This window comes from Xyrauchen texanus, chromosome 30, assembly GCF_025860055.1.
Source record: "Xyrauchen texanus isolate HMW12.3.18 chromosome 30, RBS_HiC_50CHRs, whole genome shotgun sequence".
NCBI lineage: Eukaryota > Metazoa > Chordata > Actinopteri > Cypriniformes > Catostomidae > Xyrauchen > Xyrauchen texanus.
Window position 1 is genome coordinate 5,093,738 of NC_068305.1, and position 26,378 is coordinate 5,120,115.

A 26,378-nucleotide genomic window follows, 5' to 3' on the forward strand; every position below is an offset into this window, starting at 1 on the left:
TGTATGCCTGGCTAAATAGAGTCTTTGTTCTCCTAGTTTAGGAGCCAAATATGAAAAGGATCTACCTCCTTTTGTGGATTTTGATATTCTAGGAAATATTAACAGGCCAGAATTTTGTGATTGTTATGAACGTGACGGAATATAGCATGGTAGAATGTCACCTAAGTATTGCGGAGCTAGACTATTCAAAGCTTTGTAAGTAGTTAACAGAATTTTACAGAGATTTGAAATCGGTCTATAATTAGCCAGTTCTCTGGGATCAAGTTGTGGCTTCTTAACAAGCGGTTAGATAACTGCCATTTTAAAGTTTCTTGGGACATGTTCTAAGGATAGTGAGGAGTTAATCATATTAAGAAGAGGTTCTGAGATTACAGGGAATACTTCTTTTAAGAGCTTAGTTGGTATTGGATCTAACATATATGTTGTGGCTTTTGATGTGATTTATGTAAGCTCTTCAGGACCTTTGACAGCAAAGGATTTAAGTCGCACGCAAGGAAAATTATGAGAGACTGTTTTCTGAGGTATTGTGACATATGATTGCATAATTCCAATTTTATTTATGATTATTTAAATTTTATCAGTAAAGAAATTTTTGAAGTTATTACTATTGTGCTGCAACGGAATATCTGGTTCAGTTGAGGCTTAATCCTAACCAATTTAGCCACAGTACTGGATATACACCTTGAGTTGTTGTAGAATCTATTAGACCTCATTTTATATCAACAGTGGAAGTTGTAGTTAAAGTTTCAAGATTTGTTTCAGCTAGTATTTGTTTTTTCATAAAATTATAATTTGTTATTATTATTACTATTATTTAAGACTAGCTACACTGACCTAACCATGGTAATGAGGAGCCTTTCCTCCTGTGTAATATGTATGTTCTGTTTGAATTATGTTTGAAATTAGGAAACAAACAGGATAAGAATGGGCTCATACAAGTAAATATGCTCTTCAATTTTTAAAAAGGGGGAGTGAAAACTTCCTGTCACTTTTGTTTTTGACGTCAACAACAAAAGTAATGTCACGATGCATGCCCTTGTACTTGAAAACCATGAACAAATCTATGCAACATAAAAGGAAATGCGACCCAGGATACATTAAATACAGGTTGCATTTTTACTATGGTGGGTTGCCACTTGATTTCCAATGTAAAATCTGGGTCCTGAAGCAAAACTAGTTGAGAACCATTGAGTTAAAGGTACAGACAGGAGCAGTCTACCTGAGCTGTCACACACCTACAGTATATGTTAATTATTAAAAATCATAGGACATTACTTTAAAAGCTCACACAGCTGATATTATTTTTCATTTAGTAGTTAATTTAACATGCTATGCTAACATGTAAACTAACATGCTTTAGTTATATTATGTTGTAGTTAAAAAAAAATCATGTTTTTATTTCGGTTTATTATAATAATTCTGTTAGCTTTTTTATTTGTTTTAGCTTTTTTGACTTTTTCTTTTACACATACTTACACATAAAATGGTTTCAAATTGTTTGTTCAACCAACTTTAAGGGTCATTGTAACTGATAATAATAATTGTGTAATACCGTATATCGTGATACCGTGATATTTTCTGAGTCTATGATCGTAACATTAAAATCTTATACCGTTGCAACCCTACTCAGATCACATCTAATATTCACAATATTTCGGTAAACCTTTGTCAGTCAACACTATTCGCAGCTGCATCCACATATGCATGTTAAGTCTTTTCTATGTAAAGCGGAAGCCATTCATCAACAGTGTCCAGAAGCTTCTCTGGGCTCTGTCTCATCTGAGATGGAAAGTAGAATAGTGGAATTGTGCTTTGTGGTCCGATGTGTCCATATTTAAAAACGTTTTTTTTAAAAAACAACCGTTGTGTCCTCCGGGCCAAAGAGGAAAAGGACCATCCAAGCTGTTATCAGCGTCAGGTCCAAAAGCCAGTGTCAATGACCATGGCATGGGTCATTTGCATATCTGAGAGGGTATAATTAATTTACAAATTTTGGAGCAAAATATACTGCCATCCAGACGCTGACATTTCCAGGGATGTCCCTGCATTTTCCAGCAGGACAACTCCAAATCCTGCCCGGATTACAAATTCATGTCTGTGTAAGCAGAGAGTGCAGGTGCTAGATTGGCCTGCCCTCAGTCCTGAGCTGTCTCCAATTGAGAATGTGTGGCGCGTTATGTGCAAGATCCGCAAAATGTGGCAACAAAACCCTGTACAATGCTGTGCAGCTGAAGACCTGCATAATGGATGAATGGGGGAAAATTTGGGCTAAACTTTACAAACTTGTGTCTTCAGTGCCCAAATGCTTAATAAGTGTTATTAGAAGAAATTATGTTGTTGCACAGTTGTAAACACTCAACTGTCCCAACTTTTTTAGAGTGTGTTGCAATCATCAGTGTATATTAAAAATAATAATAATTAGTAAATTCACAGGGTAAGACATTGTAAAGGGATTCAATGGAAAGGAGGAGGTGAGAACCGGCTTGATAATATAAATAATATTTTAATGAATAACTTAAAAGACACAAACACACATGACGGACATGTCCTCGTGCATCAGATGAGTGCTTTTGGAGCATCTCACTTTGGTTGTGTTGCCTCCCACTAGTTTTCTGCACCTCTGGTCATAATCGCTGTGTTCTTTGGACACTGTCAAGTTAATACCCGTCTCGAGATTTCTTCATTCTGTTGTGCTATGTCCAGCTGTCATTGTGTCACTTCACTTTTAGACATTATTTTAAGCCTGTCTGATTAAACCTACAAGCCTTTATTTAGATTGAAGGAAGATATTTGTGAAGACCCAGTTGTGCATTAAAATCCCCATGTCCAGAAGTGATCGCCTTGGTTAGTAGTGTATTAAATCATTATTTTTATTTGTATAGTGCTTTTCACAACACAAATACTTCTCAAAGCAGCTTTACAGAAACTTCTGTTGTAACAGAAAATTAAGCTTTGATGTCTTAAAGTCCTTATTTTGCAGTCAATAAGGATAGTTTTCCTTAGTTTGGGTGTGAGGCTGTAAGGATACTCCATGTAGTCCAAAGGGGTGGAGAAATCGATTCTAAGAAAAAAACGAAACAAAAAAAACAATATATTCCGTGTTCAGTTTAAACCGCAGCAGCGCTGTGGCACGCAACAGAGACACATATAGAAATATAGAAAAAGCACAAAAACATTATGAGACAGTGGTTTGCGAGACGTGGGTAATGCTTTCATTTCTGCTTTTTTTCTATTTCCTGATGCTTTTTCTCCTCTTGTGCGCTCTCCATTTAATAGTTTTTTGCTTATTGCCAGTCGCTCGCTTGTCAGGACAGTGCACACACCTGAAATCCATCATAGCGTGGGTCGTGCAATCTTCTACTCACAGAGCAAACAGATGGAACAGTTCATACGAGATGCTTGATACATTTCTGAAGCAACCACGCTATTTAACCCTGTGCAAGTGAGGAGAAGCTGACAGCTGCATAGATTCATTTTAAATATGTAAATTCTATTAAATACTATTATATTAACAATACTTTAAACAACAACAAAAATATTTTAATATAATCAGTTTAAGTATTTTATAATATTCAGTGTTTTGATAGAAAACTATTTTTTTTCTTGTGCTTTTAAGATATTTTTCATAAGGTTCTAAAGAAAGAAACTGAAAAATTGTGATACTCTACTAAACTTTGGAAATGTTTATTGGATATTCCATGTTTTGTTCATGGCTCATACTGAATGTAAAAGCCCAGTTTATGTAATGTGACTCATTCTGATTTTTGAAAACAACTACATTTTGAAGAAATTTATTTGAAGAGGACAAGATGCATTGTGATGTGCCGAGAATTGTTATGTTATCGAATTATTAACATTTGGATCGTAATCGAATCATGAGGCCAGTGAAGATTCACACCTCTAGTACATATGAAGAGAAGCCATCTTTCATGAGCAGACAGAGCAGCATCTGTTACTAAAGAACAATTCATTTTGAAATGGAAAATCTGCTAATATAATAATGTGTCTTAAAAAGCAACATCCCCTGTTTAGAATGTATTAAAGAACACTTTCATAATTGCAGTTGTATATCTATACAGTATATCTAAACAGAACAATATATTTACTAGCCATGATGTTATTGTAGTAATTGCAACTAAAGGAAGAACAAGTGCAATCCATTTTAAAAATATTACAATATTAATAGAATTGTTGTTATTCTAAACAAGGAATGATTTTAAATTATAATTTTTGTTTCAGATTCTGCCCCAGTGTGTCTAGAATTTAAATTTTGGTCACTACATTTCTGTATTTAGGGCAAGGTACAAGGGCTTTTGTCATACTTGTGAAACTTTTTTTATTATGCTATGTCATGCTTTTTACCTCTCATAAGTTTGCAGGTATAGTATTTACTGTTTTCTGCATTCCGGGATTTATGAACAGGATGTTGAGTGGTACTTTTTCTTGTTCTCATTAGGTGGTAAACTGTGGTCTCACATCTGTAAATATCTGCACAGTACCAGTACAGATGACAGCTGTGACATCCCCTTCATCCAGAGAGCTCACACCACAGCAGTCTGCTCAGCCTCGAGACCCCCGCTCGTTGGCTCCAGCAGCACAGAGTATGCCGTGCCGCACCTGCCCCCAGTGAGCAGCCTTGCCGAGCACCCGTTAACCTTGACACAGCCCGAATCTGCCAGCAGCTCTGAAGAAGAATGCACCAACAGCTACCTGAAGCTGTGCAATGAGTATGAGCAGGAGAAGCTGGACCCCGATGGACTAGGCATGCACAACGATGCTGAAGATGCAGAGGAAGACTGCTGCATGCTGAGCGCAGACAGTGTTGTAGTGGGGACGCCACAACTAAATCACACATATTCGATGATGAGCAGCGATAGCCTGTGCTCGCCCATCTCGTCGCAGGAGTTGCGCTTCTTCACTGAGGAAGAGCAGTCGGCACACTCTGATCTGTTCACACAATCGCCTGACTGCCTCAACCTCTTAACACCCATGGAAATGTTCTGCATCGACAGTAAAGATGGCGCAAACGTCTGCAAGCAGCTGCTCGTACCCTCAGACGCAAGTGTACAGCACTCTGAGGAGCCATTCGATAAGGTATACTAAATTTAGTCTCAGCAAGCTGCAGCTTTTTTTTCGCCCACTTAGACAGGAACAGACCGTCTGACTGACATAATTGACCAAGCACAATTCATATTATTTTTTTACATGCTGTCTAAGGGAAGGGTTATCTGAGATAATATTATATACGGTAGCCAGGAGCGAACAACACAACGGAATCAGCAAAGTGAACAATAGCTGAAAACACAATGGAAATAAACCACAACAGATCAAAATTAAGCAAAAACACAACAGAAAAGCCACAGCAGAACAAGATTAACATAAATATTTATAAAAAATAAAAAAAAGAATAGTAATGCTGTACTTATTAGTCCAAAAGTGTTTTGGACAGTTCTCATTCAGTACAATCCATGCCTGGTTGGGTTTCCTCCTGAACTCTTTATTTCACATAACTTGATCCACATTTCTATGTTATAATTATATATAAAATTTCGTGTGTACATTGTGTCTCTTCAGTTGAGATTTCACCTATGGGAACCCATTACGCATTGACCGGGGCACTTCTCTTGTGAATGAATTGCAGTGGTGATTTTGGAAAAGGTGATATAGGGTATCCATTCTCATTAAATGAATAGTTAATTTTGTTGTTTAGTGACCTAATTTAATTGTGTTGTGGAATTTTATTTTGGTAATAAAATTTTATAAAAAATTTATAATTATAGAAATTATTTGAATAATTAATAAAGTATCTTGGCAGTCTCCTTTTGCACAGAAAACACTGATTTTTTTTTGGCGTGAGTGCCTCTAGATGATTCAGGCCAATTTTCGGTCAAATCGGACAAACAGTCCTAGGACGAGTTCGAAAAAGTAGGTTTTTCATAAAATTCTAAATGGCGGAAACATTTTCAGCCTCTGAAGTCGTAGCTGGGTGCTGCCCAGCGTTGTGCGTAAGTTCTAAGAAAAAAGGTTTGGAATAATGGTTCCGGCCCACAACTCCGACACCCATATTTTTTCATGTGACGACACTGAATAAAGGACACTTTGCTACAATGTAATGTAGTGAGTGTACAGCTTGTATACATTTGCTGTCCCCTCAAAATAACTCAACACACAGCCATTAATGTCTAAACCGCTGGCAACAAAAGTGAGTACACCCCTAAGTGAAAATGTCCAAATTAGGCCCAAAGTGTCAATATTTTGTGTGGCCACCATTATTTTCCAGCACTGCTTTAACCCTCTTGGGCATGGAGTTCACCAGAGCTTCACAGGTTGCCATTGGAGTCCTCTTCCACTCCATGATGACATCATGGAGCTGGTGGATGTTAGAGACCTTGTGCTCCTCCACCTTCAATTTGAGGATGCCCCACTGATGCTCAATAGGGTTTAGGTCTGGAGACATGCTTGGCCAGTCCATCACCTTCACCCTCAGCTTCTTTAGCAAGGCAGTGGTCGTATTGGAGGTGTGTTTGTGGTCGTTATCATGCTGGAATACTGCCCTGCGGCCCAGTCTCCGAAGGGAGGGGATCATGCTCTGCTTCAGTATGTCACAGTACATGTTGGCATTCATGATTCCCTGAATGAACTGTAGCTCCCCAGTTCCGGCAGCACTAGTGATGCTCCGATCAGCATTTTTGGGGCCGATCACCGATTACCGATCACCAAAATCATGATCTGCCGATTGCCGATCACTGCCGATCACAGAATGGCAGGGGAATGGGAATCTGTTATCAGTAGAAATATACTAGAGTCAAGAAAATCTTAAAGAACCACCAATGTTTATTTGATTGTAGTTAGAAAACAAGATAACATAAGGCTACTGTATGCCATCTTTTCCAAATAAGGCAGAGTAACATTTTTCAAAACAAAGAGGGGTCAGGCAGACTACAATGGATGTAGTTGAGGAACTAACTACATCAGATCCAAAAAATAAAATAATGTATAGCTAGATTAGCTACTGTAAGCCAATGCCATCCTTAATAAATAACAAGGCAGTGAAACAAAAGGAGGCCAAGCAGATAGTTACCAACCCACATGAACTTGGGATAGGATGAGGTCACATTTAGGCCCAGGCTACTTGTAAAATGTAGTGTTTTTTAATGTAATAAAATTAAACAATTGGCCACAAAATGTTTCAAACAAAAACTTGCTTGGCCTCACAAAGGACAAAATCATTCAGGTCTCAATCATAAACTAAAGGCAAGTTTCTCTTGATGACTATGAGCATCTGCATTTTTTCATGCTTTCTGCATGTTTTTGGCGTTGTCGGTTAGAATTGTGTGGATTTTCTCTTTTTGGATCCCCCATGACTGAAACATGCCGCTAAATGCGTTCACCAAAGCCTCCGCAGAATGTGACCCCGTGAAATCCTGACAGTGTAGCACAATGTTGTGTCTTTTGAAGTTTGAGTCAATAAAGTGCGCTGTTAAGCTTAGCAGGGACATTGGACAGGCGTCTGCACTCCATATATCGCTTGTGGCTAATATGTACGCTATCATTCAGAAGCTTGTCAATGTGTGTGTGCACGGATTTGTACAACGCGGGGAGACACATCAGTTAGATATTTCCTGCCTGGGGGGTCGTATTGTGGATCAAGGCAGGTTAGCAGGCGACGGAACCCTTTATCCTCCACAACGGATAGAGGTTGTTCGTCGAGGCAAATGAATTCCATGATACTGGACGTGATGTCTTTCCATCTCTTACTATCCCGGCTGTATGGTTCACGTCGTTTAAAGGCATCACTCACAGTCGGCTGATTGAGGGATGGGGATGTTTGCGTCGGCTGGTTTAGTCTCTCATACTCTGCATATTCAGCTGTTGTATGGCGTGTTCGAAGATGCATGTTGGTTGTATTAAAATGCCGTTGGTGTATTCCACCTCGAGGGATTTCAGCACGACATGTATTGCATATGGCTAATTTTATGTCTTTGTCTGACACTTTGAAAAACCTCCAGACGGGAGGAGAAGTCATTTTGCTGCTGTCTAGCCAGCTCTGCTCTGCTATTGTGTTCCCGCGCGCGCCACATGCAGAAAAGTTGCGCGAGTTATTTACATCACGTGATCGGCTTTTTTGATCGGCGCTTTTGGGGGTTGCCGATTGAGCTATTTAAAGCCAATATCGGCCGATCAATCGGAGCATCACTAGGCAGCACTCATGCAGCCCCAGACCATGACACTCCCACCACCATGCTTGACTGTAGGCAAGACACAGTTGTCTTTGTACTCCTCACCTGGTTGCCGCCACACACGCTTGACACCATCTGAACCAAATAAGTTTATCTTGGTCTCATCAGACCACAGGACATGGTTCCAGTAATCCATGTCCTTAGTCTGCTTGTCTTCAGCAAACTGTTTGCGGGCTTTCTTGTGCATCATCTTTAGAAGAGGCTTCCATCTGGGCGACAGCCATGCAGACCAATTTGATGCAGTGTGCAGTGTATGGTCTGAGAACTGACAGGCTGACCCCCCACCCCTTCAACCTTTGCAGCAATGCTGGCAGCACTCATATGTCTATTTCTCAAAGACAACCTCTGGATATGATGCTGAGCACGTGCAGTCAACTTCTTTGGTCGACCATGGCGAGGCCTGTTCTGAGTGCAACCTGTCCTGTTAAACCGCTGTATGGTTTTGGCCACTGTGCTGCAGCTCAGTGTCAGGGTCTTGGCAATCTTCTTATAGCCTAGGCCATCTTTATTTAGAGCAACAATTCTTTTTTTCAGATCCTCAGAGAGTTCTTTGCCATGAGGTGCCATGTTGAACTTCCAGTGACCAGTATGAGGGAGTGTGAGAGCGATGACACCAAATTTAACACACCTGCTCCCCATTCACACCTGAGACCTTGTAACCCATCGAGTCACATGACACAGGGGAGGGAAAATTGCTAATTGCGCCCAATTTGGACATTTTCACTTAGGGTTGTACTCACTTTTGTTTGCCAGAGGTTTAGACATTAATGGCTGTGTGTTGAGTTATTTTGAAGGGACAGCAAATTTACACTGTAAAATTACACAGTGTCACTGTCACTGTAAACAAGCTGTACACTCACTACTTTACATTGTAGCAAAGTGTCATTTCTTCAGTGTTGTCACATGAAAAGATATAATCAAATATTTACAAAAATGTGAGGGCCGTACTCACTTTTGTGAGATACTGTATATATATTTTTTATTTGGTATATATATATATTGCAATATCCAAATACATTGGCAACTCTTGGGCTGAGGGATCGGTGAATATTCTTGCTATAGTGATTTTGCATTTATATTTTATTAAAAAAAATTTAAAGCTTAAATCAAATACATTTCTAAATTAAAATTGCACTCCAAACAAAAATGCAATTAAAATAATAAAGTGATAAAAAAAAATAATAGAGGCTATACACTCACCTAAAGGATTATTAGGAACACCTGTTCAATTTCTCATTTATGCAATTATCTAATCAACCAATCACATGGCAGTTGCTTCAATACATTTAGGGGTGTGGTCCTGGACAAGACAATCTCCTGAACTCCAAACTGAATGTCAGAATGGAAAAGAAAGGTGATTTAAGCCATTTTGAGCGTGGCATGGTTGTTGGTGCCAGACGGGCCGGTCTGAGTATTTCACAATCTGCTCAGTTACTGGGATTTTCACGCACAACCATTTCTAGGGTTTACAAAGAATGGTGTGAAAAGGTAAAAATATCCAGTATGTGGCAGTCCTGTGGGTGAAAATGCCTTGTTGATGCTAGAGGTCAGAGGAGAATGGGCCGACTGATTCAAGCTGATAGAAGAGCAACTTTGCCTGAAATAACCACTCGTTACAACCGAGGTATGCAGCAAAGCATTTGTGAAGCTACAACACGCACAACCTTGAGGCGGATGGGCTACAACAGCAGAAGACCCCACCAGGTACCACTCATCTCCACTACAAATAGGAAAAAGAGGCTACAATTTGCAAGAGCTCACCAAAATTGGACAGTTGAAGACTGGAAAAATGTTGCCTTGTCTGATGAGTCTCAATTTCTGTTGAGACATTCAGATGGTAGAGTCAGAATTTGGCGTAAACAGAATGAGAACATGGATCCATCATGCCTTGTTACCACTGTGCAGGCTGGTGGTGGTGGTGTAATGATGTGGGGGATGTTTTCTTGGCAACACTTTAGGCCCCTTAGTGCCAATTGGGCATTGTTTAAATGCCACGGCCTACCTGAGCATTGTTTCTGACCATGTCCATCCCTTTATGGCCACCATGTACCCATCCTCTGATGGCTACTTCCAGCAGGATAATGCACCATGTCAGAAAGCTCGAATCATTTCAAATTGGTTTCTTGAACATGACAATGAGTTCACTGTACTAAAATGGCCCCCACAGTCACCAGATCTCAACCCAATAGAGCATCTTTGCCATGAGGTGCCATGTTGTGGTGGAACGGGAGCTTCGTGCCCTGGATGTGCATCCCACAAATCTCCATCAACTGCAAGATGCTATCCTATCAATATGGGCCAACATTTCTAAAGAATGCTTTCAGCACCTTGTTGAATCAATGCCACGTAGAATTAAGGTAGTTCTGAAGGCGAAAGGGGGTCAAACACAGTATTAGTATGGTGTTCCTAATAATCCTTTAGGTGAGTGTATACACACCTTTCCATTTACCATCAGGCAAGTATCCGTTTAAACATGCAGGTGAAAATTACTTACACAAATGACGACATAAAAACAATTATAAATGTAAAAATAATAATTATAATGATGAAAGTAATCACTGAAATATAAACCATGGTTCGAGGTGAACGTGTTTTTGTATTATTTTATGTTTTAATCACAGCTCTGTGGAAATAAAGTGAACTGAACTCAAAGCACCTCCTGAGTTGTTCATTTACAGCACACATAGATGATGCTGTTCTTACAAAAAAAATAAAAAATCAGAAGAAAGAAACAGAGTGAGAACCTTTAACAAGCGCGTCATATATGGGCATAGACGGCTCTTCTGTCATCTGTTCTTAATAAATTAATAAAGTGTGTTTCTACAAGCATGTGTCTGTGTGTTTACGGGCAAATGATTTGTAATGTTAATTTGATAATAATAATAGTAGCCTAATAAATAATAATAATGATTTAATAGGCTACATGGGAAAACGAGCCAAATGTCGTCTTGACATCGTCAAAGGCATCCGCTATTGGCGATCACTCTGACCATCGTCGATCCCCGAGATCATCGTCTGTTGGCACAACCCTAATGTGAATTTTTCTCTGTAAATTAACAAAATGTTCAGACAGTCTGCTTGCTGGTTTTCCAGACACATTCTGAATCATTACTGCTTTTGCTGATGTCGCTGCGGCTCGCTTAATGTGTGCGCTTGTAAAATTTATTTTTTAAAAGCTCATTATTATGGTTTAATATTTCTCTGTAATGTAGAACAGTGTTTGCAATGTTACTTGTAACATTCTTTCTCATCCCTGGAACTCAAAACATTTTCTGATGCCCCCCAAAATATATATATATTTAAGTAATTAAATTAATAACATAAACGTGCAACTAGTCGACTAATGGCTTAAATTTCCGACTATAGTCGACTAGGAAAATCTTTGGTCGGGGGCAGCCCTATGTAAGTCAGGTTTTTTTTTAATATTGCATTTGTTGTTAGGTCTTCAACTGTCCTTGCAAGTAGCACTAATCAAGTCATAGTAAAATAGCTGTCTTCAAAAACATAAACTAAACAATGTAATCACAAAACACAGAGACGAAAACAACATTAAAACACCTGTGCTGCCATCTTGCCACATGTGCGAGATGTAGAGTCACATGCACAGGAGAGCAATGATTGGTGATGATTTTAAGTAAATAATTAATTGGATTTTTGTTTCTTTCTGACAAACCTTATTGTATTCCTTTAGAACATACACGAGTCGCATGAAATCATTTGTTAGACTTCTTAATTATACTTTTGCATCATTTTGAAGCTTCAAGAGGTGGTCATGTCGTGGAATATCGCGATGAATCTCTCTAAGTTGTAAGAAAACTCTCGGAGTCTTGAGTTCCAGATGCCAAAATTGTAGTTTATTGAACACCAACAAACATGAGACCGGCCAGCTGTCCGTTCTGACTCTATCCTCCTGAGTTCTCAGTTATATACCTTTTTGTTATCTTCTTGCCCATTATCTCTGACCAATAGAATAATTACTCTTGTCTCTTTCCTTCGCCACCAATATGTTCTATTTTCCTCACTAATTAAATATTGGTGGAAAATCCCCCATCTAATTATTTTTTAAAAAACATACATCAACTGGTAACTCCACTTATTTTTGACATAAGTCATAGTTCATGGTAAAAGTGCATCAATTTTAGAAACACCTGTGTATGAGACAAACAGCCATGTCCCCATCACATACCTTTTACCTTTACCCTACATTTCAGTGTACCCTCATAATGAGGCTGGCCTTGTTTGTTCATACACAGTATCATTTGATTAATGAAAGAAAATACAAGCTCCAAAGATATTTAACTCATCAAGGTAAAACACCATGCCAGAAACATATCATATAAGAGATATCTAACTTATTAAAAGTGTTTTCGTAAGAAGTGCATCCTGTATTTTAATGAGACACACCATATATTTTAGAGATACGTGTCAGCATAAAGGAAATACACCAAAGATATATGTCAGAATACTACTAATTAACAGAAACAGCAAAACACCAGCTGCAAAAATACAAGACACCATTCATATAATAACTGATTAAAGAAGTACATCCTGTATTTCAAGGTTGTATACCATTCTTTGTGTTCTCTGCAGCATCAACACTTTTAGTAACCTCATATGCTCTCTCCTGGCTCACACAAAGGCCTAGAAACTCATACAAGTATTTTGATATCTAAGAATGATTATTATACCATCTAAAAAATGATTATTCTACAATATATTCCCCCCTCTGGGACTAAAAGTCCCACATACTAAGTCCCTCAAACCACAGTATAGCCACAAAAGCCAGCCAATTTAATACAACCGTAGCCAAAATAGGCTACGCACTAAGTTATCAATACAGTGCTGATGGGGCCACACTCTGCAGGATTGTGAACCAAACCTCTCCCTCCACAATCAGCTAGAAGGAAGTAAAAGATTCCAATCCTCTTATCTATTGTCAATAATGGGGGAGCAGAAACAAATCATATTATATGTAATAAGCATGTGCATGCAACTTGAAAGCCTTGCGTTGTGTAGAGTACAATTGATTATTCATAAAGAAAAAACATATATAAGATAAGATATATAAGATATACACAATATATTCCTCCCTCAACACGAGCTACATCCTTCGTTGCCAGAGGAACTCACAGACAATTCCGGTAGCCTGGAGCGCTATCTGGTGGTGTGTTGGAGCAGACAGCGGGTTTTTAAACCACCAGTTGAATCTATTTGTTCTTGCAGCCAAGCACTGAGGTGCTCGTCGCTCCTGTCTTCAAATATAGCTCTTATATGTCTTCTCTTGGCAATAACTTCACATATACATTATATGGAACCATAATCATCAAAAATGCTACTTCTATTTGGTTAGATACAGTGTACTAAAGATATACTTCACCAATAAGTAATAAGTAATTGGTTACATTGATAATAGGGGAATATGTCAAAAATAACAAACAAAACACCCTCTAACTCCTTTCTTGAGATGCTACCTATTTTGTTAAGTAAAATGAAAGTACAATAGTCTTGCTGTCTCCCTTACTATCAAAAACATGAGAAAAGTGTTCAAAAATAAAATTCCCCTTACATTGTTATTTTCTTGATTGCTTCTCGGTAAATCTCATCAAGTTCATCCAATCCTGGCCCAATGGTATATTGTCTGGTTGCTACACTTGTTTGCGTTGTCATCATTGATACGGCTACCATTTGCTTAGCCTCCGTTCTAGTCATAATTGATCTCAGAATGGGTATAATACAACATAATAATAATGCAAGTAGGGTCAGTCCCATAACTACTATTATACCTATTTTCATTAGCCCCAACTTCCATGAACCAAAAAGATCATCAAACCATTGCCCAAACCGCTGATCTCTCCCTACATTAGATTTAACTTCCTTTCTCAGGTCATGCAGTTTCCTCATCGCCTGGGTAAAAGTTCCTTCTGGGGATGTATTATTTGGTATGTATGTATATACAGCAATCTAAATCTAAACCTAATCACATTATTATTAAAAAACATTTCATCATCTAAATGCCATATTACTGCACAATTGCCCTTAAATTGTCCTACATTCGTTTTTCCTTTAGTTTTGTTAAAGCATTCATACTCCAGTTGACGATTTATTTTATTTGATAATGTGCTTTCTTTTTTCTCATTATCCACACGTATTTGTCTAATTTTCTGCCTTCATCTCCCCATCCTATCATCTTATAATATTTATCATATTCCGGATGACCCAAGAATGCCAAACATTCTGCTGGGCAGTACACTGTTCTCCCTGTTTTACCACAATTTTTTGGCATTATACTCAGCGCAATGCTTATAATCATACTGATTTGGGACTACTACAAATTTTTTCAATGGAGTGGGTGAGCACATTACACAGTTTGTCATTTTTGCTTGCTTAGCTGTATATCTGGCCCATTTATACCAGTCATTTTGATTTGCATATTGTAATAGTTCCTCTGTTCCTGCTGCCTCTATGGGTTCCATATCATTTTCTAAATTTATTTGCTTTTTCAGTCTTTGGGTGATTATTTTGACAGGTGTCTTTTGAGGCCGATTCTTCGGTTTGTTCTGCTTAGCCAAATTGCTTATCCAGATTCTTTGCTTTTCGGGTTCACCTTTGTTTAGTGATCCAGGCGTTCGCTTCTTTCTGATTTCTCGTGCTATGTTATCTAGTCTCTGCTCATTCGGGGGAATAACATTGAAGGTCTGAGATGTCAATTGTAGGAAATTCATCATACCATAGTCGTTGTGACAGTCCTTCACCTGGAGAGTCTGGGCCTTCCTTGACGCCTGTCCGGTAGGCCCTATATAGGAGGCAATACCTGTCCCAGATATGTTAGTAACAGCATCATCAACACTAATACCTCCTTGAGCTTCCATTCTTTCTCCATGTGCCACAACTCTTCCTCGAACAACTGCGCTTGTTGGCCTGTTTCATTTCCTTCAGTTGCTTCTGAATCTGTTTCAGCAGGACGATCACTTTCTTCTTGTCTTTCTCCTTCACCTTCTTGGTCCTGTTCCTCTGTGACATGTACTTCCGTCTCACTTTCTATGCTTTCCTGCTCTACTGCGGCACTTTAATCCCTTTTTCTGCCGCAGCGTGCTCTTCCCCTACTTTCGCTTGTCCTTCTACTTCCTCTTCTCTTTCCTCAGATTCTGTAGCCGGTTCCTGCTGATCTTCTTCTTCCTCGGGTTCTTAGTTTTGTGCTTGCTGCTCTTCTTTGTCTGAATCTTGCCTCGTATTCATCGTTGGGAAGTCCATATTCATAGTTTCTTCAGTACAGTCCGTCAAGTGCTCTGTACTTTCTTAATTCACATTCTGGAGTATTTCGTTTTAGGTCAGCTTCATTGGAAAGGCCATCCAAGATCCCCAAGGCTGATTGTAGGGAACCCACTCTGCAGTATGCTTTCTTAGAATTGTTCATCTGGTGATCCTGGTCCTTCTTGGGACGTTTCTCTGGTAGGCCCCATCATTGGGGGAAACACTTGTCCCAAGTATGTCAGTAATAACATCCATATTAATATGTCGTTCTTATTCATTGGTATTTTAGGCCGCAATTGTTTTCCACCTTCTCTCCTTCAGCGGGTCATCCTGTCCTAACTTGCTTCAATGATGGCAACAGCATGACTATTTCATTTTATATGCATAAAGCACACTGTAATCACCTCATATGGTTTACATTTTTATATTAACTAACAATCATTACTTTCTGCATTCATTTGGTTAATATATTAAATGATTTCCCTTATTAGAGTCATTTGCTACACACACATTTGTTGCATCTCATTTCTAGCACTAAATAACACATGGGTCCTCTGCCTCCTCCAGGCAGGAGCCAGGCATAGCCTGACTTTGTTCCAATTAAAAACATTAGATCATCCCTTTAGTATCTATACACAACATTTTTCATGGTCATTCACAGAAAGGGTAATTCACAAAAAGGCTATAATTCTCCACAGAGGAGGTAAACTACCACAGGTGTTCCTTATCTTAAAACTCCCTACTCATTCACTTATCACATACATTTCATTTCCTCCTGTTTCCCAATGACTCTCAATGTCTGTATCACATTAATTAATTTTCCCTGCAAGCTAAGCTGTTTTTCATAGTTTCAGACTATATCAGAGTAATTCAGAGTATTAAATCAATAAAAGAATTATCAAATATATAACATATCATTGGAGGAATCAATTTCCTCCCAGTTTGGTCTTTCTGTTGCATTGGGCCATTTACATTGATCAGTAATTCATCTGGTTTTTACATAATTATTTAATCAGTGGTAACACACAATATAATATTATTCCCCTCTCACAAATTGTTTCAATTATTATACCAATTGTAGCCAACCCTGCACCCTATTTCTTAATTAATTCCATTTATATTGTTACAAACAAACAAGACAAGCAATCGTAATCTTTAGTCACCTGTATCTTTTCCATTCTTCATTACTTTTACAATGTATATGAGTTCAATTAAAGCATAAGTAAAAGTAATAAATCATCTTCCAGTCTAAATTCATTATCATACAAACATTCCCCATGTTTGTTTAATACTTCTATAAAATGTCAAGCACTCCTTTGTCTGCAACGGTTCTCAAAACTTTACCCCCAAAACCAATCTATAAATAATCCTCTACACAGGGAATGATCCCCTGACAACACAGTGACAGAATGCTTAGTATTTAACACTGTGATAAGTTATTTTAGTAAAGTGGTTATTAAAATGCTGTCGGGTTCAGTGGAACTTTTAAATTTTTGAGCAGGTCTCTTCTAGACCTCCCTTTTGATGCTGCTGATCTAAGAGCATTCATCCACTTCCTTAAACCCCTTTCAAACCTTCTTAGTCAGGTCTCCAGGGCGGTGACGCCCCTGCTTTGGTTGCTTAACCTTTTATGCCATTGTCAAGTCTTACCCGTCATTGGGTCTTGATGCTGCTCAGTCCTCAATCCTTAATAATTTGGTATCAGTAAACAGATATTTTCTTTTTCAGGGAGTATCACCAGAGAACCGACACAGCCAATGGAACATCTACAAATGCTTAAATATGGAGACAATTCAAAACATGGTTAAATTCAAAAAAGAATTATTAAAAATTCATCAATCTATTAAATTTGTCCAAAGTAAAAGTAAAATATGCTAAAATTGAACTCATTTATAGATAATTAATTTCCATTCAGGTTTTATTTCTGCTACTTCAGCAAATGTTACACAAAACTATGTGGGGACTAACATCAGAACAAAGCCTCTCAAGCTTCTAGGAAGCGTAATTAAAAACATCACCTCAATTCAATAATAGTCTCTAGATAGTTTTTGAACCTACATTTATTCTTTCAGATGAATTTTCAACTTAATCTCTTTTCTTTAGTATAAACCCTTAACTTTAGATTGCCCTCTTAATATATAAAATCTTTAATCATTGATGAGGAGAGCTGTTTGAACTCCTTCATATCACTCTATCTAACATTATTGTCAAGGCACATCATTTTACATATAAAAATAAAATCAAACCAAAATAAAATGAAATAAAACACTTATGAATATTTCTTCAAATTCTGCTCTTGTGTTTCTGTTTCAAGCAGACACTTATCAATTTTAGACTGAGAGTGAGGAGTGGGGCATTACACTGTTTCACAATAATACACTTAATTTATTCTTCAACAGTAAAAAATAGTGATATTTATAATAACTGATTATATTAACTGCTTTCAAACTTTCTCATCTCACACCATTTAAAAACAAAAACTACTCTCATCAAAAACTACTCTCATCTTACTTTCTTCTGTCCATTCAAACAACATACAAATAACCTTTCTAATCTTTAATAAAACAGAACACAATGTCTTTTTCGACATTCTCTATATAATCAATACAACTTATGTTTAGCCTTCTGTTCATGGAGAGCTTTACATTTACAACACCTATCTTATTATTAATATATTATAATCCCTTTTTTATTATTAAGTAATATTTTATTATTACTACTTTCTCCATTTCTTACACTTTCTCAGGTGAAGGAACTTCCATTCTATCTAATAAAATAATATAAATCAAGTTTTTAAACTAACAGAAAAGTAAAAGTTTAAACATAATAAAGTCTTAAAGACAAACATATCTAAAAACATATCTCTTTTCTTGTGTTTTGAAATAATTGCTCAGTAAGATACACTACGTACTTTTAATTTCTCATGACTCTTACATTATTTATTTATTTTTTATCCAAATGTTTCATCATCTTTTAACAGTTATCACTATTATACCTCTAAAATTACACTTTCATGTATTAACTATGGCAAACTAAAATAGTAGTAATAGAAATAGACACTCAATCAGCACTTTATAGCACACACTAAGCTCCTTTTTTTTTTCTTTTCTTTATTATGAGGGTACTCTCTGGAAAATTTGGGGGAGTAACCAATCCAATAGGTAACTCTATAACTTTGCCATATGTTTGTAATATTTACTCTTCAAATCAATAAATCAGTGGTTAGCTGCTGGATTTAAATTTAGACCCTCAGAACAATTTAGACACGGGCATTAAACCCCATTGATGGCATTCTGGAAAATCATAAAGTGATCGTATAAGACTGAAATAAACTTTTCCAGAGAAATTTTAATCCACATTATAAATGGAAAATCAATAATGATTACCAGCAGCAATGAGCGCAGGAGGATATATCAGATCAGTCACATAATTTTCAGTCTTCTTTGTGTCCTGATTTCCTCCTGCAGCATTAGTAACTTCTATAAAATCATCTTTCTCAGCCGTCTGCAATGGGGAGAAACTAGTTCCAGAATGAGTTAGTGAAACAACACACATAATAATAACAAATGAAACACAGAATAGACACATGAATATGAACTTATTAACATTCATATATGAGGAAGTTATGATGTTCAATTTAATCTTAACCTTTCTCCATGGGCTTCACCCGCCCCAAAGACTAATTTTTAAATGATCCAAATCATTCTTAAATTTATGTTCCTTTAATTTTAGTCTCAAATGCAGCTTCTCAGTGTATCCACGATCAACCAAGACCTATTCTGTGTATACCAAACAAAAAATAAATAAAATAAAAATAAAATAGCTATCTATCTGCTTTCTATCTTTTTCTAAAGTCGGGGCCCCTTTCTGTCTGTCTGAAGACATCAAGAGAGGCCTGTTTCCCCTCAAAGCCATCCTCAATGCCTTCATCAGACAGTCCCTAACAAAAATAAAAAAATCTCTGCCTATCTTTTGTTGGTTGATCAAGTTTACACCGATAACGCTGCACTCACATTTAAATTGTTCTCCAGACATTTTTAAAATCATAGAAAATTCAAAAACAACTTTCTTGTGTTTAATTTAATAATGTTAAAATAGTATTCTCTCATAAACTGGACCAGACAGAAAATAAAATGGACACATGAATGTGAAGTTTTCACATTTAAGGTTTAACTGCATAAGATACAAAATATAATTTTCTTATTTTATCATATCTTTGGTCCTCTTTTGCCATTTGCTTTAATATAACAACACTTATCTTAAATACAACCTTGGTTTAAAATACAATTACTTATTTGACTTTAGTTTAGCTTAATACACTCGACTCAAAGCTTTATTGTTTGTCCAGATAATGTGATTTCCCAAATGCAATTCAATCACTTTAAAGTTATCACTTTTTTATAATCTAAATATTCTTACTCATCACTTTGATATAAAAGGAGTTATGATCTGACACATGTCCATTCAACAGCTGCTCCCTTTCAGTTTAGTTAATCTTACATCAGGCTTCATTCATGGCATGAAAAGAACAGCCCAAGAATAAACATTGTCCAGTCCGCTAAGGGTTAACTTTTTGATTTCATGCACATTTTTGTTTTAAAGCTATTTGTTTGTTTATACTGTATTATATTTATCCTTATACATACATACATACATATACATATACATACACACATTTACACAGACATACAAATATAATTTTTATCATTGGTTTTAATTCTACAATCATAATATTTATTAAGTGCCCTCTTTGTTTTTAATCATCAGATCTCTTCTGCCTCTTATATTGATGAAAATAGTCTAAATAGATTTTCTTTTATGTAAACTGCATACATACTCCTCATTAGTTATGCAGCAAAGGATCAACCTCTCTATCTGGATGGATATTTATAGGGCTCATATAACATACACTTCCATACGCAATCACACTTCAGTCATACTTCCCATACTTTAAAACACAGATTCTCTCACAAACACAGAACCTTTCACACTTTTTACAAACACAAGGCCTTTATAAACACAGAGCTCTCAAAAAATATTATACTAAAACAAACCTATTACTTCTGCCCCTCCTTTTGCTCTCCTCTTTTTATCCCTCTCCTTTATTTCCATAAAAAACACTCATTATTTACAGTGGTTGATTGCTATATCTGTTACTTCTTTTTATATTAAAACTCATGTACTTCCACCCACAGAGGTCACATCCATTTTGGGTCTCTGTTCAAGACAATTTCTACATTGGTGCTAATTCTCCTTTACTCTCCCTATTAAAAATCACCTTAACATTTTTGACTGTATTTAATTTGTTCATAACTCCAGAAATGATCACTAATTCCCTGTGTTTCTATTATTAATCTTTTTAATTCGATTTCTTTTCTCCTCTCAGTTAGTCTCCTCTCAAATTCAGTAACATCTTATTTCCACATTATTATTTCTGCTTCAGGAGGAAAACTGAGACAAGGAAAAAAAAAGTATTGTTCTGTTTCTCTGTGCGTGCTCAAAGCCCTCCCTTTACAGCTCCCTATTCTCACTCTAGCAGCCCCACCCTTCTCTCTTTCCCAGCACTCAGTCTCCAGCGTACTGTAAGAGAGAGAGAGAATGAAAAAATCAACAACTGTGCTCATTTATCCGAGTCTTATCAACTATACTTCTGGATAACGTCCAACTAAATAAACTAAATATTTATTACTACTAATACATATTTATATATTTATTATACTTATTTTTATTTCTTATCTCTTCCCCTTCCCGCCTTTCGCCCAATGTTAGCTGGGATAGGCTCCAGCCCCCCGCGACCCTGTACACAGGATAAGCGGTTGACGATGGATGGATGGATGGATCTCTTCCCCTTATATTTATTTATTATCTTTTATTTCTTTCTTTTTACTCTTTTTGTTATCCTCTTTATTTTCTTAACTTATATTTTCTCTTATTCTTTTATTTTATTATTTGCTTATGTTCCTTCTTTTATTGCTTATATGGTTTCACTTTATTTCTTCTCAAAACCAACTATTTGTTTATTCATGCTTTATGTTTGTTAGTATAATCTTATTTTGTGAATTACAAAACTTTTCTTAAAACATGGTTATACCTCACATACTACTTATACATACATCTTGGGTACAAAGTCTAAACTGGATAATAAGATTATACATTACTTATTTCTTATACATACAGCATGGTCACAAGTGTTTAAACTAATGCATTCATTTTTCTAATTATTTGCTTTATCATGCATTATACTTTCATTTTTGATTACATATGTATTTCAACATGAGCAATACATTGCTTTCACATAAGTAATGCATCATTATCTATGTCTATATTAGCAATACACACTTAAGTTTTGTATTCTGCTTTATATCATGCATATCTATGTTTCCCTATCCAAGTCTGCCCTCTTAAAACAACGTTTCCCAATAATGTGCCACTTCAGATTTCAAGGAATATTTGCCTCCTTGACTGACACTTTCAAATGTCCCTTGTATATATCTATCTCATCTCTATGGTCTGCTTTACAGAGTGTAGTTATGTGATCCACAAATAATTTAGGATCTATGTTCCTAACCGCAACATCCAACCAGTTAACAAATGGCCACTCCTGTTCTATTTCTCCTAAATTCACCACTTCAGTTAAGGTTCTCATTAACTACTCCTTTTTTGCAGTTAATTTTCTCTTCTGCCCTGCGTAATCTATGTACTCTGATTCTTTCCAAAAATGATCGCTGATTCCCTTTAACTCTATCAGCGCTCTTTCCAATTCTCTCTCCCACTCTTCAGATCTGCATTGATCTCCAACTTTACAAAACTCGCTTGTCTCTGCATTGTTCTCTAGTCTTGTTCACTGTAATGGAAAACTTTTTGCCTTTTCTTTATCTTTTTCCCAATTATTCTATTTTTTCTCTTCTGAATCTCCCCTTCCCCTCACTCACAGAGATGTCCGTTCAGCTGACCAGTGAGTGAGAGCAAGGCAGGGAGATATCAGAGAAGCCGGTGCCATTTTGCGTCTTTATACTTTATCAACAATTGTTTTATTCAATTCACTGTTTCAATTCAATTTCCACTTTTGCTCTCATTTAGCATTTCCTTTGTGCACCTGATTCTCTGTATTATTCTGCCTCTGCACACAATACATCATCAACACTGCAATCATGCATTTGAATAAACACAAAAACAGCGCATTTAGTACCGTAAGCACACATGCACCAACAACATAGTTAGTCATGCACATTATTCATTATCTCAAACATGCACATAGTTCAACATTTCCCGTTTTCTACACAGTCCGGGTTCCGTCAAACACTTCAATAAATAACTAAATCTAACACCTGGAGGAATTTTACGCGAATTTCACTTCTCCACCCGTGTTAGGATTTTCACCTGTACAGGATTTTCAGCCACTCTTCTGGCAAAACCTTGAATAAATGCACCTAACCGGGAATTTTCACGCGTCGCTTCTCGACTCACCCCCAGGCTTTTTCTACCTTCTTCAAATAAACTTTCTTAAACTCTCTTTAAACAATCCCACCCCCCTATTTTTGAAATCTGGAACTCGCCTCTATTTTAGCCAATTAGTTCAAATTATTCTATGTCCGGACTGGCAAAAGTCTTAGGGAAGCCACTTACCGGGACTCGGTACCACAGATCACACAAAAACACCTTAAGCAAAGATGCTTACCTCAGTTTATGGCGCCAGTGTTTCTGTGCGATTCGTGCAAGCCGTCCCACCAGCGACCTCTGCCCCCTTGACCTCAATGCCAGCCCCACGAGTTGGGCGCCAAAGATATGTCGTGGAATATCGCGATGAATCTCTCTAAGTTGTAAGAAAACTCTCGGAGTCTTGAGTTCCAGATGCCAAAATTGTAGTTTATTGAACACCAACAAACATGAGACCGGCCAGCTGTCCGTTCTGACTCTATCCTCCTGAGTTCTCAGTTATATACCTTTTTGTTATCTTCTTGCCCATTATCTCTGACCAATAGAATAATTACTCTTGTCTCTTTCCTTCGCCACCAATATGTTCTATTTTCCTCACTAATTAAATATTGGTGGAAAATCCCCCATCTAATTATTTTTTAAAAAACATACATCAACTGGTAACTCCACTTATTTTTGACATAAGTCATAGTTCATGGTAAAAGTGCATCAATTTTAGAAACACCTGTGTATGAGACAAACAGCCATGTCCCCATCGCATACCTTTTACCTTTACCCTACATTTCAGTGTACCCTCATAATGAGGCGGCCTTGTTTGTTCATACACAGTATCATTTGATTAATGAAAGAAAATACAAGCTCCAAAGATATTTAACTCATCAAGGTAAAACACCATGCCAGAAACATATCATATAAGAGATATCTAACTTATTAAATGTGTTTTCGTAAGAAGTGCATCCTGTATTTTAATGAGACACACCATATATTTTAGAGATACGTGTCAGCATAAAGGAAATACACCAAAGATATATGTCAGAATACTACTAATTAACAGAAACAGCAAAACACCAGCTGCAAAAATACAAGACACCTTTCATATAATAACTAATTAAAGAAGTACATCCTGTATTTCAAGGTTGTATACCATTCTTTGTGTTCTCTGCTGCATCAACACTTTTAGTAACCTCATATGCTCTCTCCTGGCTCACACAAAGGCCTAGAAACTCATATAAGTATTTTGATATCTAAGAATGATTATTATACCATCTAAAAAATGATTATTCTACAATAGTCACCAGTGAGTAGATTTTTATTTTTATTTTTCCCTTTGTTTAGAATTCATATTGGTTTAGATCCACGGTTGTCAAACTGGGGTACGCGTACCCCCAGGGGTACGTGGACTGATTTCAGGGGGTACGCGAGAAAAGATCTAAGGGACTGTTCGTTTTTTATTTAAGGGGCTACCGGAGGAGTTTTGAGATCTGTAGTCAAAAAAGACTTGACCCTCCCTTCGCCAGCAATAATTTTTTCTATAACCCTCCAAAATGATTGTGAAAAAAGGCATGACCCTCCCCGATAATTTATTCTGTACTGGTTTGCGCTTGGCAAAGAGGTTCAGATAGCCATTGTTTTTTTTTTACAACCAAACGACTAAACTCCTTCTTTCTCATCTTACTAGGGCTGTAACGATAGACCAAACCTACAATTCGGTTCGTATCACGATTTTTAATTTTAGATTTGAAAAAAATCATGTTTTCGGTGCTGATGCAGTGGTGACGCGTTCATGTATGCAAGGGTGGCGCTGCCAATAAAGTATCTAAAAGCTGCCACAAAGAACCGGCAAAAGTAGCTAATGATTATGAATATGTCAAATATAGCAAGGAGACATTTTAATTGTTTATTAATAAACAAGTGTTTGTCAGTGTCGGCTGCAAAGATGATCGTTATGGACGTGACATTTGCAGTCAAAACTTGAAATATAAATTCTCAGAAAATGCATACTGAAACGTCTGTTTATATATCCATACTCCCTTAATAAAGCTCCAGACATTAGAAAAATATCAGTCTACACATGCGTTTTATATTTAATATGAGGGAAATACACACGTGACGTGACAAAAAATCTTTAACTTTTAGGTGGCAAAATATGTTTTAGTAATTCTATGAACTACACTAGTAGGCCTAATACTACCCACCGGATGAGGGTCGGCCTCCACAGAACTTAAAATATTATTTTTATTTAATTTTTCGTGTTCGCATTTATGAGGAAAAAAACAATGTTACGGACGTGACAGTTCTCCGTTACGGACATGACCGCTCTGAAAGTGACTTTAAAACTTTCACAGAGACCTCAAACAGAAAGCACAATGCCTTTCTTTAAAGTGAATTTCGTTTTTTATTAATTGTATCTTAATTTTAATCAATGTTTCATCAACCAATTGCCTGGATTTAATAAATAAGAAGTAAATATAGTAGAAAATAGATCATCATGACACGGAGGCGCCAGCGCGTGAACTGGACTCTCGTCTAATAAATGAACCGAAACACAGCGTATAAGGTAGGCCTACTTGCCTCACAGGCCTGAGAAATATATAGAAAACTTGAAATGTCTACTTTTTAACAGAACAATTCAAAACGAAAGAAATCAGACTCTCTGCTTATGTAATCCGTAAATGTGCATTTCTCTCTCTCTGGCGCGTTCACTATCGCGAGTCAACATCGCCAACTTTAAAGAATTTATCCTCAACTAGTTTTTTGGCGTAGGTCTACGTATTTTATTATATTAACTTCTACTAATAGTAATTAAAAAATGTGGTAGCCCTACATCTAACACATCACACTCCACTGTTATGGTGGCAATTTCAGTAAATTTACTCACTAACATTGTTGTGGAAACACAATAAGAATGGAAACTAAAATATGGTAGTATCGTGCTACAGCGCACATTCTATCAGCTAGCCTACAGTTCTGGGTCCTCAGTCCCAATACTATAAAACTCGACGTAGCCTACGTTCACTTCACATGTTAATGCAGCGGTAGAGTTACACTCACATGACACTGCACTTATTCGCAATCACAAAAGTTCATTATTTGCTCGTGCTTTAAAGCTTTGCCGGGTAAACATTTCATTGGCGTTCTGTTCTGACATGATCGCACTTTTTCTATTAACAAAATATTCGAGAGTGGAGACAGAGAGGGTAAAAATAGAGCTTTTATGATGATCTTTGCAATGAACTTTGCAGCCTGCTGCAGTGCTGATTACAGCTCTGCGTCATAATAAACGTTGCAATGACGACAGATATATACTGTCGCGCGCAAAACCGAGCGATTAAAGGTGCGTACACACTGCCAGCGACATCGCGCGCCACAGCGACTCAATATCATTCATTTTCAATGCGAGCACAGCGACTTCCGGCGACACGAGCTGTCGCGACCGTTGGCGCTAGATGT

At 37.2% G+C, this 26,378-nt stretch overlaps 1 protein-coding gene across 7 annotated transcripts in view; it reads left to right on the forward strand.

Annotated features, from left to right (window-relative positions):
* rps6kc1 (ribosomal protein S6 kinase polypeptide 1) overlaps positions 1–26,378 on the forward strand; it is a 167,785-nt gene that overhangs the window by 87,130 nt on the left and 54,277 nt on the right. For all 7 annotated transcript variants that reach the window (XM_052098579.1, XM_052098583.1, XM_052098581.1 and 4 more), the window contains one exon: positions 4,457–5,094. In XM_052098579.1, coding sequence (XP_051954539.1) covers positions 4,457–5,094 — 638 coding nt within the window. The remainder of the gene's footprint in view (positions 1–4,456; positions 5,095–26,378) is intronic.